At 40.3% G+C, this 18,584-nt stretch overlaps 1 protein-coding gene across 1 annotated transcript in view; it reads left to right on the top strand.

Moving 5' to 3' along the window:
* DNAH6 (dynein axonemal heavy chain 6) overlaps nucleotides 1–18,584 on the top strand; it is a 493,878-nt gene that overhangs the window by 178,574 nt on the left and 296,720 nt on the right. The window contains exons 37-41 of the mRNA XM_073637077.1: nucleotides 3,589–3,732; nucleotides 4,549–4,770; nucleotides 5,407–5,554; nucleotides 10,502–10,659; nucleotides 18,372–18,503. Coding sequence (XP_073493178.1) covers nucleotides 3,589–3,732; nucleotides 4,549–4,770; nucleotides 5,407–5,554; nucleotides 10,502–10,659; nucleotides 18,372–18,503 — 804 coding nt within the window. The remainder of the gene's footprint in view (nucleotides 1–3,588; nucleotides 3,733–4,548; nucleotides 4,771–5,406; nucleotides 5,555–10,501; nucleotides 10,660–18,371; nucleotides 18,504–18,584) is intronic.

The following is an 18,584-nucleotide window of genomic DNA, read 5'->3' as shown; positions in this document are numbered from 1 at the left end:
GCAAGAGGTAAGAATTAAGTCTAATCCTCCTGCTGAGCCGCAACAAAACACCTTAAAATTTATTCCAAAGATTGATTTGTCCTTTCTGTCTGTTGGTTTCAGGGTGGTAGGCAGACGAAAATGACAAGTCAATCCTCAGTTTGTTATAAAAAGCTCTTCAGAATTTGGACACAAATTGCACCCCCCTAACAGACACATTGTTAAGAGGAATTCCATGCAATCTCACAACATGGCAAATAAACAATCTGGAGAGTGTCTCAGCATTTGGTAACCCTGGTAAAGGAACAAAATGAGCTATACTGAATCGGTCACCCACCCAAATAACCGTTTTCTCACCAGACAGAGGCAAATTTGTGATGAAATCATGGATAGATAAGTGCATGGTCTTTCTGGAATTGGCAGTGGAGCCAATTCCCCAGCTGGCCAGTTATGACAGACTTTAGCGTGTGCGTAAACTTCACAAGCGGATACAAAATCTTTAGCATCATTATTCATAGACAGCCACTAAAAAAGCCTAGAAATAGCTTTCCATGTAGCTGTGACCGCAGGATGACCACTCAAGACGGAACCATGAAATTCCTGCAACAGACGCAATCTTAGATACACAGGTACAAATAATTTGGACCCTAGAGTGGAGGAAGGAGCCAATGATTTGGACTTCACAGATATCATCTTCCAACTCTGAGGATACCACACAAACTACAATGCCCTTAGGGAGAATGTAGGATGGAGTTTCTGGAAGAGAAACTGAACTAAGACTAAGATAGTTTGTCAGCCTTCACATTCTTGGACCCTGGCCTGAACATAATAGAGAAATTGAATCTAGAGAAAAATAAGGACCATCTGGCCTGTTTAAGAGTTAGCCATTTAGCTGATTCAATGTACGCTAAATTCTTATGGTCAGTGATCACAGTGACTTGATGAACTGCCCCCTCCAAGAAATGTTTCCATTCTTCAAAGGCTAATTTAACAGCGAGTAACTCATGACTCCCAACATCATAATTTCTTCAGCAGATGAAAATGTTCTTGAGAAAAAAGCACATGGCTGCAGATTTGTCAGAGTTTTGGTACCCTGAGTTAAAACGGCACCTACCCCGACCTTCGAAGTATCCACCTCCACAATGAATGGTTCTTGGAGATTGGGTTCGATTAGAACAGGAGCAGACATAAAACACTCTTTCAATTTTTCAAAAGCCTTAATAGCATCTGGTGCCTAAACCTTCAGGTCCGTTCCCTTTACATGTGAGGTCAGTAAGAGATTTAGCAATCAGAGAAAAATCCCTGATAAATTTCCTATAATAGTTGGCGAATCCTAGAAAACGTTGCAACACTTTCAGGTCACTAGGTTGGAGTCAATCTATTATGGTTTACACCTTCCCAGGATCCATCTTAAACCCATCAGTTGATAAAATGAACCCCAGGAATGAAATTTCCTAAACAGAAAGAATACGTTTCTCAATTTTCACAAACAGAGAATTTTCCCTCAATCTTTGTAATACTACACGGACATGTTCATGATGAAAATCCAAATCAGGAGAGAAAATTAAAATATCATCAAGGTAAATCACAACAAATCTCCCAGTGAAATCAGAAAAAATATCATTCATAAAGTTTTGAAATACTGCTAGTGAATTGGATAACCCAAATGGCATGACAAGATTTTCAAATAAACCCTTGGACGTTAAAAAACGCAGTTTTCCACTCATCACTCTTTTTCATGTGTATTAAATTGTAAGCCCCTCTAAGGTCAAGTTTCGAAAACCATTTAGCTCCCATCAGCTGATTATATAGGTTGAGGATGCGTGGAAGTGGGTATGTATTCTTAACCCTGATTTTGTTCAGTCCTTGGAAATCGAGGCAAGGACAGAGACCATCATCTTTCTTTTTTACAAAAAAAATCCAGCAGCTACAGGGAAGGAGGAAGGATGGATATGACCCTTTCGTAAACTTTCATTTACATAATTTTTCATGGCGGTCCGTTCAGGCCCAGACAAATTGTAAAGGCGAGCTATAGGTAATTTGACACCAGGGACAAGATCAATAGCGCAATTGTAAGGACGATGGGGATGTAATATCTTTGCCTTGCTTTCCGAAAACACAACTCCGAAGTCCTTCAGGTACACCAGCAGACCATCCAGACTAGCGGAGCATATTTGTACAGAACTGAGATGTTTCTTATGTCATTTGAGGCTCCACTTAACTATTTCCTTCTGACACCAATCAAAACCAGGATTGTCAATAAGCAGCCATGTAAGCCCCAGAACCACCCCAGCAGGCAAATTATCCAAGGCAAAACTGGAGATGGATTCAGAGTGAAGTGCTCCCACTTGAAGATTGAACTCCACCCATTAAACAAAGTTCTGAAGTAGTGGTGTTTTGTCAATAACAAAATTTAAATGTGTTTTTCCAGAAAACTGTCCTTAATCCTAATTTCAGAATCAGTCCCGAATCAATAGTTAGCTGCCGACCCACAGTCAATGAAAGTCAATGCTGGCAATACCTGGTTCTTGAAGGACAAAACCGTATTAAGCAGAACTTTATCTTAGGAGAAAAAAGGTACCTTGAAGTCTGAGTGACGTCCTTGACAATCACCCAGACTTAGGAGTTTTCACAAAGGCTTGTTCACTTGAGGGCGATTTGGACAGTCCATTAAAAAATGTCCTGTGAGACCACAGTATAGACTAGATTCCAAAGTCCAAGTCCAAGATATTGTCTTCGCCTTTTCTCCACAGCACAAAAACTGGCAACTCCCACCTCCAATGGCTCCATCTCCGGTAAATGGAAGTGCTCTGGAGGAATATAATGGGCACCCTGCTGCTCACACGTCTCTTACGGATTCTGCGGTCCATCCATATGGCCCGGGTCATGGCCACTGCCAGAGATTAAGGGTAATCATGAAGAACCAAAGTGTCCTTGAGAGTATCAGAAAGACCTTTGCGGAACTGGCACCTGAGAGCTGCATCATTCCATAGAACTTCAATTGACTATTGCCGGAACTCGGTGTGGTAGTCCTCAGCATGTTCATGATCTTTGCTTCAGCGACCTGGATCCTGTTAGGTTCATCATAGATAGAACCTAAGGCGTCAACAGAAAACCCTTCTGGGACTTATGGGGACAAAGAAAATGCCGAGGTCTGAGGGCCCCCTCGTAGTAGGGACATGATTATCTCCACCCGTTGAAACTTATCCCGTGAAGACTGAGGTCGCAGGGTAAAAAATAGCCTACAGCTCTCCCTGATCACCCTAAACTGTTTTTTCTCTCCCGGAAATGTATCCAATGTGCAGCAATGCATCTGGCTTCCTTCACACACTGTGATGTCAATTCACATCCCTTTCATACTATTGAATGAGTGTGGACATGTGCACAGCGCTCACTAACCTTTTCCAAGATGGCGCTGGTGACTTCAGTCATCATTGTGCATGCCCAAAATCACATTGCACACCTGTCTTTTGTCCTGACATGTGAAGTGAGCTAATTAGGCTACCGAATACGGCGGTATTGTTATACAGATGTTCCTGTGATCTATATGGTTAGTCTTCTGGAATATGGAATTTTTTTTTTTTGCTTATTCATTGTTATCATTCTTAGGAGCACTCAAGACTAAATAGCATAATATGTCAGACATTTGTCTTCTGTTATGTCTGGTCTATTGGTGGAAATCTAACAGAAAATCATTGGGATGCTTTTGATACATTTGTCAGACACCAGTTTGAAGATAACCCTGAAGCCAAGGTAAGCAGCAAAAGATTATCCTTACACCCCCACAATCATAGCAAATAGAGTCTGAACAATCCTTCTGCTGGTTACACTTTTATCCAGGTATATATTTTAACTTGGCCACTAGGTGTCAGTGTTTCATAACCTACAGAATATATCTCCGCTAAATCCGATTAATGGCACTCCCAATTATTTAGAATTGTGCAGAACTCCATTCTCTGCATATTTGTATGTAGTTTCAACTATTCAGTTGTGAATTTTCAGAAAAAACAATTGTGTTTAACGTAAACACCACTTGTCTTTAAATATCGATATCCAAGATATTGGTTCATTACTATTATTTTAATAGATTTATAGTCACACGTGTATATTTTTTTCAAGTCAATGACAAGAAAGTGATATTGCATATTATTTATAATTTTCCGAAAATACATTCATTACTATTGACAAAGTCACAATAGTAAAAAATGATATAGTTTTTAATTAATTTTAAATGATGAATAATGGACTCTGCTATATATTCACAATAGGAAGTAGTCACAGTTCGCCTCCTCTCCCTTCCTTCTTGTTTTACTGTTTAGAACATGCAATTTCTATTTGACTGATTATTCAAGAGTATCAGAACATTATTAATTTTTTGATTGTCTTTATTAACGGTCCGTGATCCACGGATCAGCCGCGATTGCTCCTGATCAGAACTTAACAGTCTCATAGGCATATATGATCTTGTCAAGTTTGGGTCAAGAGAGTTACGGCCAGCCCGTAGATCACAGTCCGTACTCAGACTGGGACATACGGATGTGTGATTCTGGCCTTACTCTTGTCCTCCAGCTCCCAACCTCTGGTGACCTGTGGAGTGTCTATATGGATTATGACACAAAACGCCTGGATCCATGGGAGAGAATTATACCTTCCTTCAAGTATAACAGCAATGTGCCATTTTTTGAAATGCTGGTTCCAACGACTGATACAGTGCGCTATGGCTATCTTATGGAAAAGCTGTTGGCTGTAAAGCACTCTGTGCTGTTTACTGGCACCACAGGGGTTGGCAAGGTGGGTAGAGATATAGTTTATCGATTTTATGAGTAATGGAAATGTGGTGTACAATTACATTTTGACGTTTAGCTGCATTATATTCTTCACAATGTGTCCCTTCAAATTTCTTTGAACGACTCTGAAGTATGAAATAAAGCGATTTTTACCTCTATTTCTTTGGTTACAGGGAATATATCATCTGGTTTTTCTTACCCCATCTGAGAGCAACGTGATGTAAGGGCAGAGACCCTGATTCCAGGGATGTATCCCTTATTGGGATGTTTGCTGCAGTTTGGATAAAATCACTGTTTTCTCTGCTGCAGATCTATCAGTTCTCTGAATAGTGAGCTCTATATAACCCCATCCAAATCACTGATTGGTAGCTTTCTGTGTACACTGTGCATAGGCAGAAAACTGCCAATCATTGGTGGGGTGGGGTTGGACTACCTGTCTGCAAGTTTACCAGTCTTCTAGTAAACTCCTGCTGATAAAGCAGCACAGTAAGTGACACATCACTTGAATCTCTGTCACAATATCATGCTGTTCTTAGACTAGGTAGCAAAAACCTGGTGACAGACTTTCTTTAAGTGATTCACTTGTATATAAAGATTATTTATTATTTGTTCACCTGTTTTTTTTTTTCTGTCTATTTAGTCTGTAGTAGCTCGAGGATTGCTGAACAGTATACAAGAAGAAGCAGGCTATGTTTCTGTGTATATAAACTTCTCAGCCCAGACATCCTCTGCACGAACTCAGGAAATTATAGAGTCAAAATTGGAGAAGAAGCGGAAAACCATTTTGGGTATGTAATCTCTGTCTGGACAATATTCACGCTCTTGACAAATATAAATAAAACCTGAATTATAATATAAAAATAACCTATATATACACCTATATATATATCCTGACAACAGGCACATGGCACATATCACAATGCCCCTCAGCACTTTACAATCATGTGCACCTTCAGGCAATTTTGCACTAAGCGTATTATTTTGTAAAAAACATACAAAAATATTATGTCTATGCCTAAGAGTCTGACTGACCCTCAAAGGGCACATAACCTCTCTCATTGTAAAAGTGTCGATAATATGAAGAAAAGCCATTGTCTCCCATGCTGGGTTTTCTGAAGAGATGTACAGGGAGAGATGACAGTCTGGGGAGAATAGTCTATGATACTTCCTACTGTCCCTTTATTCCACTGTCCTAGTCATGGTACAGTACATCCTAGCCTTAAACAAGTCCTGCTCCCTAAATATTGCACCTAGGATGTTGATCTTTGTAACATTTGAATACCAAAATTAAAAATACCAATTTTTACATACCAGGAAACCTGTCATGTAAAATAATGATATTATCCTGCAGATATGGGGTGAATCTGCAGGTTAATAGCGTTCTAAAACTGCACACTGAGAGCCCCGCTGCCGGGAGAAAATTAACTTTATTCCTTCCGGTAGTGTTTTGGCTTTCAGTCATGGGGGTGGCGCCGCTGCGGCTTCAGTTACCGCTCTGTGTATAGTGAGCAGTGACTGTAACCGCACCCCCTGGCACTGACTGACAGCCGGCTTTAATAATGAGCCTGCTGTCAGTCAGTGCCTGGGACGCAGTTACAGCTGCCGATCACTATACACTGAGCAGTGACCGAAATCGTTCTGGCGCCACCCCTATGACTGAAAGAACAAGGCTGCCAAGGGGAATAAAGTTAATTTCCTCCTGGCAGCGGGGCTCTCAGTGCGGGTGCCGCTCGGTGGTAGAACGCTAATAAGATTGACCCCATATCTGCAGGTTAATAGCGTTATTTTACATGATTGGCTCCCTTTAAGCAAGTCTTGACATATTACATATGTCAATGGCGGTGCAGGGATTAATTAATTTAAGTGTAAGGATAAGAGCCTGATTCATTATTGCATTTGTTCCTGCTTTCTGATAAGTTTTTAGGGTTTTTCTTTTTTGTGTGCACCAAATTCATCTTTCCATTTCCCCCTTTTTAAAATCTATTTTATGTGTTCACCTGTTTTTTTATTTACCGTATTTTTCAGACTATAAGATGCACCGGACCATAAGACGCACCTAGGTTTTAGAGGAGGAAAATAAAAAAATAAAAATTTAAGCAAAAATGTGGTCATGATGCACTTTTAAGGGGGAGGGGGTCTTCTGCTGACACTGGTATAGGGGTAATGTCCCCCAATTCTGACAATATCCCCCATCCCGGTATATATGCCGCCTCCCCTTCCTTTTATACGTGGTCCCCATCTCCATACTGGTATGCCTGGCATCCCTCCATCCTGGTATGCATGGCACCCCTCATCCTTATCCTGGTATGCATGGCACCCCTCATACCTATGCTGATATGCATGGCACCCCTCATCCCTGTACTAGTATGCATGGTACCCCTCAACCCTGTCCTGGTATGCATGGCACCCCTAATCCCTATCCTGGTATGCATGGCACCCCTCATCCCTGTCCTGGTATGCATGGAACCCCTCATCCCTGTCCTGGTATGCATGGCACCCCTCATCCCTGTCCTGGTATGCATGGCACCCCTCATCCCTGTCCTGGTATGCATGGCACCCCTAATCCCTGTCCTGGTATACATGGCACCCCTAATCCCTGTCCTAGTATGCATGGTCCCCCTAATCCCCATCATGCTGCACATTAAAAAAAAAAATAAACACTCATACTCACCTCTCTTCTCTCCTCCAGCGCTGCGCCGGTCTGCCTGCACTGATCTCTCCTTGTGTGCCGCGCATGACGTCACTGCCAATGCGCGGCTCACATGGAGAGATCAGCTGCCGGAAGTCACTGCTCCCCACGCTGGGTCTGTGTGCGCGGGGATCAATGACTTCACTCTCCTTCATAGCCGGCACACAGCGGAGCCGCGCTGCGGCTGCTGCTGCTGCCGGCTATCTCTTGTGCCCGCTCATTAAAGGGCATGAATATTCACCCCCTCCCCACGCCCATGGGGTGGAGAGAGGTTGAATATTCATGCCCTTTAACAGCGGGCACAGGAGATAGCCGGCAGCAGCAGGAGCCCGTGCGCAGCAACACTGTATACCGCTATTAAGGAGCATGAATATTCAGTGCTCCCCACGCCCCATGGGCGTGGGGAGCAGTGAATATTCATTTTCTTTAGCAGCGGGGACAGTGTAGGCTGCAGCGGGTGGCTGCTGCCTCTTGTGCCCCGCTCCTCCACCGATACTGCTCCCCCCCACACCACACATAAATATACACCCCCCCCAACATTTGGACTATAAGATGCACCCCCCATTTTCCTCCAAAATTTTGGAGGAAAAAAGTGAGTCTTATGGTCCGAAAAATACGGTAGTTTGCTACTGTGAGCACAGTTTAAGGTTTCCATGTTTTCACTTGATTCATCCTTTGCAACTTTTCTAAAAATCGCAAAATTTGTCACAAATGTACATCAGTTCTACCTGTAGTGATTTTATGCATGTAACAAAAAAATTCTGCTACATATTAGGAAACATGTCACTTATAACACTAGCCACCGTTTTGAGTGGGTTTTCGTGGCGTAATCTCACTAAAAACACATTTAATCCACACATAACGATCAATAACATTTTGTTAAAGCAAAATACCAGGAAAAATCAAAAATCAAAACGCTTTATTTAAAACATGACATATCAAAAAGAGACAAAAAACACAGCATCAAAAATGTGATTAAAAACACGCTCAAAAACAAAATAAAAAACGCAAGTAACCTAATTTACCAGAATCTGAAATATCAAAACCTCTCCAAATACTGATCATGGGAACATAGCCTAAGAGTTTTGGGGGGTCTTTTGAAAACATTAAAAAGCACATACTCGTCTACCAATTCGTTGTTGTTTTTTCAGACCGCTGGACAAGTCCCCTTGCACTTTCCTCTCCTTCTCTTTAGATGTTGTTGGTCTGTGCATTTAAAATAAAATCACATACCTACTGTTTTTCTTTTTGATCTAAGCCATTCTCCTTTCATTCTCTTCTGGTGTTGTTGGCCTGTGACCGCTGCAATCAATAAAGACCCGAGTGTGCATTATTGAAAGCACATACTCACTTGGCGATCTCTCACCGCTTCTCCATACCTCTACTCGAGTCGCTCACTGGTTTCTTCTGTTGGCCCCTGACCGCTATAACCGCCTCTTTTTTAGAGCACACTCAGGCTGTGTGCCCACGAAGCATTTTCCAAGCGTTTATGCTGAGGAATTTACGCAGTGTTAGCACTTGGAAAACGCTTGGTAATCCGTCCCCCATGGTTCCCAATGACAAGCCGCAATGTCATTGCCCATGCTGCAGATTTTTCCGCAGCATTTATGCTGCGCTCAAAAATCCGCAGCATGTCCATTAATTTTGCGGAATCGCCGCCATTGACTTGCATTGGACCGCGTGACATCCACATCACTACATGTGGATAAGCGGATATCACACGATTCAATGTGCGGATGGTACCCAGGTCTGGAGGAGAGGAGACTCTCATCCAGACCTGGGTACCATAGAAACTGTAAAAAAAAGAATTGAAAATAAAAAATAAAGATTATACTCACCTTCCGATGTCCTCCCGGTGTTTTGTCCGCTCCGTCCGGTGTCTTGGGCGGCTTGCGCTGTTGTGAAGGACCTGCCATGACGTCATTGAGTCATGTGACCTGACACATGACTGAATGACGTCACCGCAGGTCCTTCACAACAGCGCGAGCCGCCCAAGACACTGGACACAGCAGAGAAAACACCGGGAGGACATTGGAAGGTGAGTATAATCTTTATTTTTTATTTTTTACCATTCTTATTCTTTTTTTTAACTAAGTTGGTCACACTACTATAAATCCATGCCGGTTGCATGGATTTATATAGTGTGACCAAGTTGTCAAGCACTTTTCCAAGTGATGCTAAAATCGCCTGGAAAGCGCTTGATAACCCGCATGCAGAAATGCATGCAAAAACGCTTGACAAACGCTTCTACCTGGCGGGAAAAACGCATGTAAAATCCGCATATGTTTTTCCTGACAAACCCTTTAAGTTTATTATTGTTTTACATTCTGTATGAAAGCCCACAAAGCCTCAAAGTTAAAGTAAATTAAATAAAGTCTGGCATTGCAGCTTTGTTTTTAGGCTTATATGCTTAACTAAACTGAGTCAGTGCCATGCACATTACATTAATAACATAACTACCGGTATATTATAAAGGTCATTTCTATACACCTTATTGGCCACTGGAGGGTGCTACAAGACAGACTTGTTTCGAGAGATGCACATACTTCTTATATTTGCACGGTTGGTTATTACATTATTGCTTTACTTAAAGATGTGATTCAGTTTTTCAATAATTTCAAATGAAAAATGCAAAAAGATATAAATGAAAACCCCCAATATCAGCCAAGCCTTGTGTAATGCAGACACTTTTTGAAGTGTACGGTATAGTCCAGGTTGAGTTAGCAAGCTTAACATTTTCTCTGCTGCTTAGATGTTTTTCCCCATAGCCTTTAGGCCACATGGACATGTTCAGTATTTGGTCAGTATTTTACATCAGTATTTGTAAGCCAAAACCAGGAGTGGAACAATCAGAGGAAAAGTATAATAGAAACACGTCACCACTTCTGTATTTATCACCCACTCCTGGTTTTGTCTTACAAAAACTGAGGTAAAAAACTCACCAAATACTCAACGTGTGCACGTGGCCTTAGAGAGCTGACATTTTTAGAGGGTTAATACCAAGCGTCAATCTGTGCCTAATGCTATTTCACCTATATTTACACAGGCGCTCCTGGGAACAAGAGAGTCATCATATTTGTTGATGATTTAAATATGCCAAAGCTAGATCGATATGGATCTCAACCCCCCATTGAATTATTGCGCCAGTACCAAGATTTCAAAGGATTTTATGACAGAGAAAAAATGTTTTGGAAAGAAATTCAGGTATCACATTTTATACTTTACAATCCCATCTTCTTAAAAGTGACATTTTAGAAGATGGGAAAAGGGGATCTGGCGCTACAAACTATTCTTTTACATCGGCAGCTCATCGGAAATTATTGTATCTGAACATCTATCTACACATCACCATTGGATTCTGTAAAAAGTTGTGGAAGGCTTTAAAAGGTTATTCCCATCTTCATAGATGAACCGCGTTGGATAGAATCATAGAATCATAGAAAGGTAGAGTTGGAAGGGACCTCCTGGGTCATCTGGTCCAACCCCCTGCTCAATGCAGGATTTACTAAACCATCTCAGACAGATGTCTGTCCAGCCTCTGTTTGAAGACGTCCATTGAAGGAGAACTCACCACCTCTCGTGGCAGACTGTTCCACTCATTGATCACCCTAACTGTCAAAAAGTTTTTTCTAATATCTAATCTGTGTCTCCTCCCATTCAGTTTCATCCCATTGCTTCTAGTCTTTCTTTTGTGCAAGCAAGAATAAAGATGATCCTTCTACAATGTGACAGCCCTTGAGATATTTGTAGACAGCTATTAAGTCTCCTCTCAGTCTTCTCTTTTGCAAGCTAAACATTCCCAAATCCTGCAACCGTTCCTCATACGACATTGTTTGCAGACCGGTCACCATTCTGGTCGCTCTTCTCTGATCTTGCTCCAGTTTCTTCATGTCTTTTTTAAAATATAGTACCCAGAACTGAACAGATGAGTTCTGACCAAGTCTCATTTGCGCATGAAAACACGAGGAGCAATGGAATGCAACTGAAAGGGAAAAGAAACAGATTAGATATTAGAAAAAACTTTTTGACAGTTAGGGTGATCAATGAGTGGAACAGGCTGCCACGAGAGGTGGTGAGTTCCCCTTCAATGGACGTCTTCAAACAGAGGCTGGACAGATATCTGTCTGAGATGGTTTAGTGAATCCAGCATTGAGCAGGGGGTTGGACACGACCCTGGAGGTCCCTTTCAACTCTAACATTCTATGATATCCATTTATGAATATTTGAATAACACAATACATTATACCCATGCAGATCCTTAAAGGGTTTTCCTAGTCAAAAATAAGCTTTAAGTAGTAAGTAACACAACTTATTAATTTAGTTTAATTAGACTAAATGTCCTGCTCCTCTGGTGGTCATTCAGTCACTGGTCGTAAATCCCGTCAGCTTAATTTCCAGTTCATTGCTCAACACTGGACAGTATTTCCTACATCAGCACAAGCCCAGCGATGTGGATAAAGGGAGCTATTGGACTGCACTAATTTATAAGCCAGATCTCTTCTCTGTGCATGTATTTATTGTAAGAAAATCTGGTAAGTACAGGTATTGAAATGAGTAGTCAGCCAGCCCCCTTCATACAAAGCCTATGCCTGTGTGGTTGAGCACAGGACCAGAAGCGAAGGTATCAGGACCAATGGCTAGAGGATTGACCAGCCTAGATTAATTAAACTATACATGCCTGCTTTTGGACCTTTAAGTTCAGAGCTCAGTGGGTGTTCTTGCCCCATGACTATGGGACTACAGATACCTTACACACAGTGTGGGTTTGCTTGTGGTCTGTAACCAGAGAGCAGTAGCTCTTACAAGCTGCTGTACAATCAATACCAAAACTTACCAAAGAGTGTTAATCAAGGATGTTTGTAGCATTGCTTGAGTTTTTGATTTTAGATGTTTTGGAGCTAAAATCTTGTGAAAAAGGTGTGTATACCTTAAACTGCTATTTGTCTATTAAAAATACAATTAGATGATTGGCCATAGTAGTAGGAGCAGCATTGGGTTGTACTGTAGATGAGCATTAAGAAGTGTAGGGATAATGTAGGTCCTAAAGACCAGAGGAACCAAAAATGGCATTGGTTCAGTGGTATATATGAAGAACTGATGGGAGAAGGCTAGGTGTCAGACAGGAATCAATAAGAGACTTGACAAGCTACAATGATGGCTGCCCGATTGATCTGTGATGCTCAGGTGTCATTTGAAATTGAATGATTCTATTAAAACGAACAAGAGACATGGGTGTGGTGTGTATCAGTATCAGGTACTTTTTATATTTGGAAAATTGTGTTGACCCTGGCAAATAACCTTCAGTGACAAATGACTTATGTGAAGGATTATCATTTTCTTTGAGTGCACCTTTGCTTGGTTCTCTCATCTGTTTTGCTATAAATTGTCCTTCTTTTGTGACTGTAGTTAAAAATGTATAGACTTTGAACACCTTTGGGGACAATTATTTCACTAATATACAGGTATTGGTTAAAAAAAACAAAACTTATTTTGCAATAAACTTTCTTAAAATGTTTTGGCTCATTTGACTTTAGCAGCCCCTCTGTGTCAGAATATATAAGAGGATGAATTAACGGTGAATCCATCAGGGTGCTTGTTCTGACGGCAGGGTTTGTAGCCCATAACCTTTTTCTCATGTATCCTCTAAGTTGACTTATGACCAAATCAATTTTCACCTCTGCTGTGATATTTTTGGACAACAACTTCTTAGATGTCTCCAGATTTAATGCTTCAGTAAAACGTTTAGCGCTTAAAGAACTAATTTTTGGCAGGTTGTTCTATTCATAATGATATAACATATTGTTATGGAAATGTCTCACTTGGCCAATGTCCGTATCTAGTGACTGCTGTGTACTGTGTAATGGCTGTGTCTGACCACGCAGGGACATGGTCTGATCATACCACATCTCCTGGGCAGGGGAGGAAGGAAAAGGGTATACAGATATTCCAGCACAGGATCACAAATGATTCTTTCTTTCAGGTAAAATATTGCTTAAAAACAGGCAGGGAAATGTTTTTCCTTACAGAAACCAGCAGCTGCGATCCTGTGCTGTCCTGTCTGTATACTCTTTTGCGTCCTCCCGTGCCCAGGAGAACCATTACACAATACTCAGCAGGGGCACATTTATAAGATTATCTCAGCACAGGAACATTTTATCTAAACACATCCAATTGTGGAACTTATTTTTATTCCAAAATCTATTAATTAAAATGTATTTTGTTAGTATGAAAACCCCTTTAAATTGATTTGCTTTGTCCTTTCAATATGGTAATTTATTGCTAGTACTATTAATCATGACTTGAGCATTTCTGGGACCTGTACTTTCCTAAATCCTAACCAAGCAATCTAGCATATTTTATTCTATTTAATAGAAGATAAAAAAAATACACATTTATATTAACTCCTTCATGACCAGTTTATTTTTACATTTTTGTGAGCTGTTTTTTTTCTTTCCCTGCGTGTGGTTTGATGTGGACTCAACGCCATTCACCGGCACAGGAAAGTGTAATGAACGTGTATGAAACACAACGGGTAAAATGGTTGTCCCATAAACAGATATCACCTTTCCACAGGATACATGATAAATGTATCTGCTGAGAACCCATCTGATCCTGCAGAAAAAGGGTGTTAAAGACACCTTTGTGAATAACTCAGAGGAAACTTCTTTAGGCTATGTTCACATGCAGCGTTTTTTTATGCAAATTAAAAGCTGCTTTTTACAGTACCAACAAAAGCTATGCGACTTCAGAAATATTATCCACACACTTGTTTTTTATTCCTAACTGAATTAGAAATCTGCAGCATGTCAATTTTTTCAGCCTTTTTTACCGCTTTTTTTGCAACTTTTTTACCCACAAAGAGCAATGAGAAAGTGAAAAAACACTGCAAAAATGTCATAAAACTAACTATGTTAAACATGTACTGTAGACAAATCACATAGGTTATCCACATCCAAAAAGTCCACCCCTCATGGAGCTATGTGCATCTGGTAGCGACACACATTGGGTCAAGGCTCCATACCGGGTATACCATTATTTGTATATATGTCCTTTTTGTATTTATTATAGGTACCTTTCAGGATTATGTTTTTTCAGGATAAGTGGCTCCAACATTTCTCTATTAGGGGCTTATATTATTTGCATATATGTCCTTTTGGCATTTATTATACTTACCATTCCATGTCTATGTTCTTGCAGGACTAGTGGCTCTAATATTTATTTAGGTATCTATATCTCCTCTAGGGTTTATTATTATTTATTATAGTTTTTTTTGGGCATCATTTAGGCTTCCTATTTTCTATTGTGATATCTGGCACTTTGCACTTAAAATTGATTAATTGCTATTAGCAGTCACATGGTGTTATTCGCCATATAAGTGTCTATATACTTTTGTGCAAAAAAAATGTTCATTCCGAAGAGTTATAATTCCACTGTATTGGAAGTCTTCTGCACTTAGCACTTTGAATCATTTAATATTTATTTGTGCCATATATCTATGGTAATTCCAATATATTGGAAGTCTCTACATATAGCACTTTGATTAATATTTAGTACCCATACATTTGTCATTTGTTGCATTTATAATTTTTTGTCCTGCCCCTGCATAATTTATAACCTGGGATATTGTTTTTTATTAAACATATATTCTATACCTATTTGGCGGGGTTTCTATACATATACAGTACAGACCAAAAGTTTGGACACACCTTCTCATTTAAAGATTTTTCTGTATTTCCATGACTATGAAAATTGTACATTCACACTGAAGGCATCAAAACTATGAATTAACACATGTGGAATTATATACTTAACAAAAAAGTGTGAAACAACTGAAAATATGTCTTCTATTCTAGGTTCTTCAAAGTAGCCACCTTTTGCTTTGATTACTGCTTTGCACACTCTTGGCATTCTCTTGATGAGCTTCAAGAGGTAGTCACCGGAAATGGTCTTCCAACAATCTTGAAGGAGTTCCCAGAGATGCTTAGCACTTGTTGGCCCTTTTGCCTTCACTCTGCGGTCCAGCTCACCCCAAACCATCTCGATTGGGTTCAGGTCTGGTGACTGTGGAGGCCAGGTCATCTGGCGTAGCACCCCATCACTCTCCTTCTTGGTCAAATAGCCCTTACACAGCCTGGAGGTGTGTTTGGGGTCATTATCTTGTTGAAAAATACATGATGGTCCAACTAAACGCAAACCGGATGGAATAGCATGCCGCTGCAAGATGCTGTGGTAGCCATGCTGGTTCAGTATGCCTTCAATTTTGAATAAATCACCAACAGTGTCACCAGCAAAGCACCCCCACACCATCACACCTCCTCCTCCATGCTTCACGGTGGGAACCAGGCATGTAGAGTCCATCCGTTCACCTTTTCTGCGTCGCACAAAGACACAGTGGTTGGAACCAAAGATCTCAAATTTGGACTCATCAGACCAAAGCACAGATTTCCACTGGTCTAATGTCCATTACTTGTGTTCTTTAGCCCAAACAAGTCTCTTCTGCTTGTTGCCTGTCCTTAGCAGTGGTTTCCTAGCAGCTATTTTACCATGAAAGTCTGCTGCACAAAGTCTCCTCTTAACAGTTGTTGAAGAGATGTGTCTGCTGCTAGAACTCTGTGTGGCATTGACCTGGTCTCTAATCTGAGCTGCTGTTAACCTGCGATTTCTGAGGCTGGAGACTCGGATAAACTTATCCTCAGAAGCAGAGGTGACTCTTGGTCTTCCTTTCCTAGGGCGGTCCTTATGTGACTCAGTTTCTTTGTAGCACTTGATAGTTTTTGCAACTGCACTTGGGGACACTTTCAAAGGTGTCCCAATTTTTCAGACTGACTGACCTTCATTTAATAAAGTAATGATGGCCACTCATTTTTCTTTACTTAGCTGCTTTTTTCTTGCCATAAAACAAATTCTAACAGTCTATTCAGTAGGACTATCAGCTGTGTATCCACCAGACTTCTGCACAACACAACTGATGGTCCCACCCCCATTTATAAGGCAAGAAACCCCACTTATTAAACCTGACAGGAAACACCTGTGAAGTGAAAACCATTTCCGGCGACTACCTCTTGAAGCTCATCAAGAGAATGCCAAGAGTGTGCAAAGCAGTCATCAAAGAAAAAGGTGGCTTCTTTGAAGAACCTAGAATATAAGACATATTTTCAGTTGTTTCACACTTTTTTGTTAAGTATATAATTCCACATGTGTTAATTCATAGTTTTGATCCCTTCAGTGTGAATGTACAATTTTCATAGTCATGAAAATAAAGAAAAATCTTTAAATGAGAAGGTGTGTCCAAACTTTTGGTCTGTACTGTATATACATAAGTGTATTTTTCGACTATCATGTCCTTTCCCTGCTTGTTGTCATTCTGTTTGTGTTTTTAATGATGTTTGTTAGAATCTTATTGTTCATTAATACAGCCATATCTTTTTACCATCCTTTATGTTTGGGTGTGCAATTTTTTTTCTGTGCAGCTTTTCTTTCCTTTTTTATTGCAGCCAAAAATCACTGCAAAAAAAATGCAGCGAAAACACTGAAAAACAGGTGTTTGAATGCAGTGTTTTTATTGCCAAAAGAGCAGGTTTTGGACGCAGAAAAAAAATGCAGCAAAAACGCTGCGTGTGAACATAGCCTTAGTTTATGAACACCTGGTAGAGCAGCGGTTGCACATGCTCACTAATGCTATATTCACATAGAAGACTTTGAGCATATACTGTATTTATCACCAATCCCGTGAATAGGTAATATAATGTGTTTATGGGACAGCCCCTTTACGTTAACACAGAGGAAGAGAGACACTGGCCAATAGCAATTATTAAAATATATATTTTTTTAATTTCCTACTCTTACCCTAAACTTTTGCTATGGTCAAGAAGAGTCAGGGGAAAATAATCTCACATATGTCCTCCATTCTAGCAATTATTTAATGCTTCCTATTATAACCGTTAAAATGTAACTTCTGTTTGGATATATTTTAGATGATCTATTGATAATTGTTCCTTCAAGAATAACTAAGAGTACAAACCTGTACGTTAGAGATTTTATTTTGATTTCATAAATTAATAGTACGCATGAAAATAAACAACTTTGTAATATATCTCATCAGAGAAATCTGCTTCTTTCTCTGCTAAAAATGATTCATTCTTAAAATTCTCAATTCACTGGTAAAATCTGTATTCAGTGAAGACAGGCTTTCCCATTACTGAGATCGGAGATGGCAGCTGCTACTGATTAGATTCCAGATATAGGGAAGTGAGGAGGGGGATGGGGAAAGAGGGGTAGCTAGAGGTGGAGCTCCTTCCTCATCACTTCTCTTATCTACATAGATTCTTATCAGTAGCAGCTGCCATCTCCTATCTCAGTAATGGGAAAGTCTATCATCACTGAATACAGATTTTACCTGAGAATTGAGAATTTTGAGTGTAAAAGATCAGTCCTGGCAGATTTCTCTAATAAGATATATTACAAAGTTGCTTATTTTCTTGTGTACTATTGATGTAGGAAATAAAAATTACGACTGTTACTCTTTAAGCTGATCTGCAATACCAGCCACAGCCCATGGAGGAGAGTGCCACTGTTTTTGGTAAGAATTAAGAGAAAGCTTCCTTTTGGTACAACCATTACAACACATAACTTGTTATATCTATAGTCTTACATTCTTGTAATTCATAATGACTCTAATGTTTTATGATCTCAAAAGAAAAATGCCTTTTTTGCTTTTCTAGTCAATAGATTTCACAGCTGGAAACTATGTTACACTGACTGGTCATTTTGCTAATAAAATAGAGAGCTACATTGTTTTTCTATTTTGTGGCTGTATTCTGATGTGCGTATCATTTCCTAGCTTTGGCTGCTTTCTTCTGTATCTCACTGTCCTCTTTGATTCAAATTGTGCATGATGTTATTTTCTTCTCCCCCAGGATGTAACTATTGCAGCTGCTTGTGCTCCTCCAGGTGGGGGTCGGAATCCAGTAACTCCACGCTTTCTACGACACTTCAGCATGTTGTGCCTGCCAACACCCTCCGAGCACAGCCTTAAACAGATTTTTCAGGTCAGTGACTCCTTCAACACAACCAGGAAAAGTAGTTACGTCAATTTCATGTGCGCTGACAAGCTTCAGTAAGATTGGATT

Source organism: Phyllobates terribilis, unplaced genomic scaffold, assembly GCF_046119375.1.
Source record: "Phyllobates terribilis strain yellow unplaced genomic scaffold, ASM4611937v1 Scaffold_1__5_contigs__length_1240528914, whole genome shotgun sequence".
NCBI lineage: Eukaryota > Metazoa > Chordata > Amphibia > Anura > Dendrobatidae > Phyllobates > Phyllobates terribilis.
Note: the sequence above shows the minus strand (reverse complement) of the source record. Positions and strands in the feature narration are given on the sequence as shown.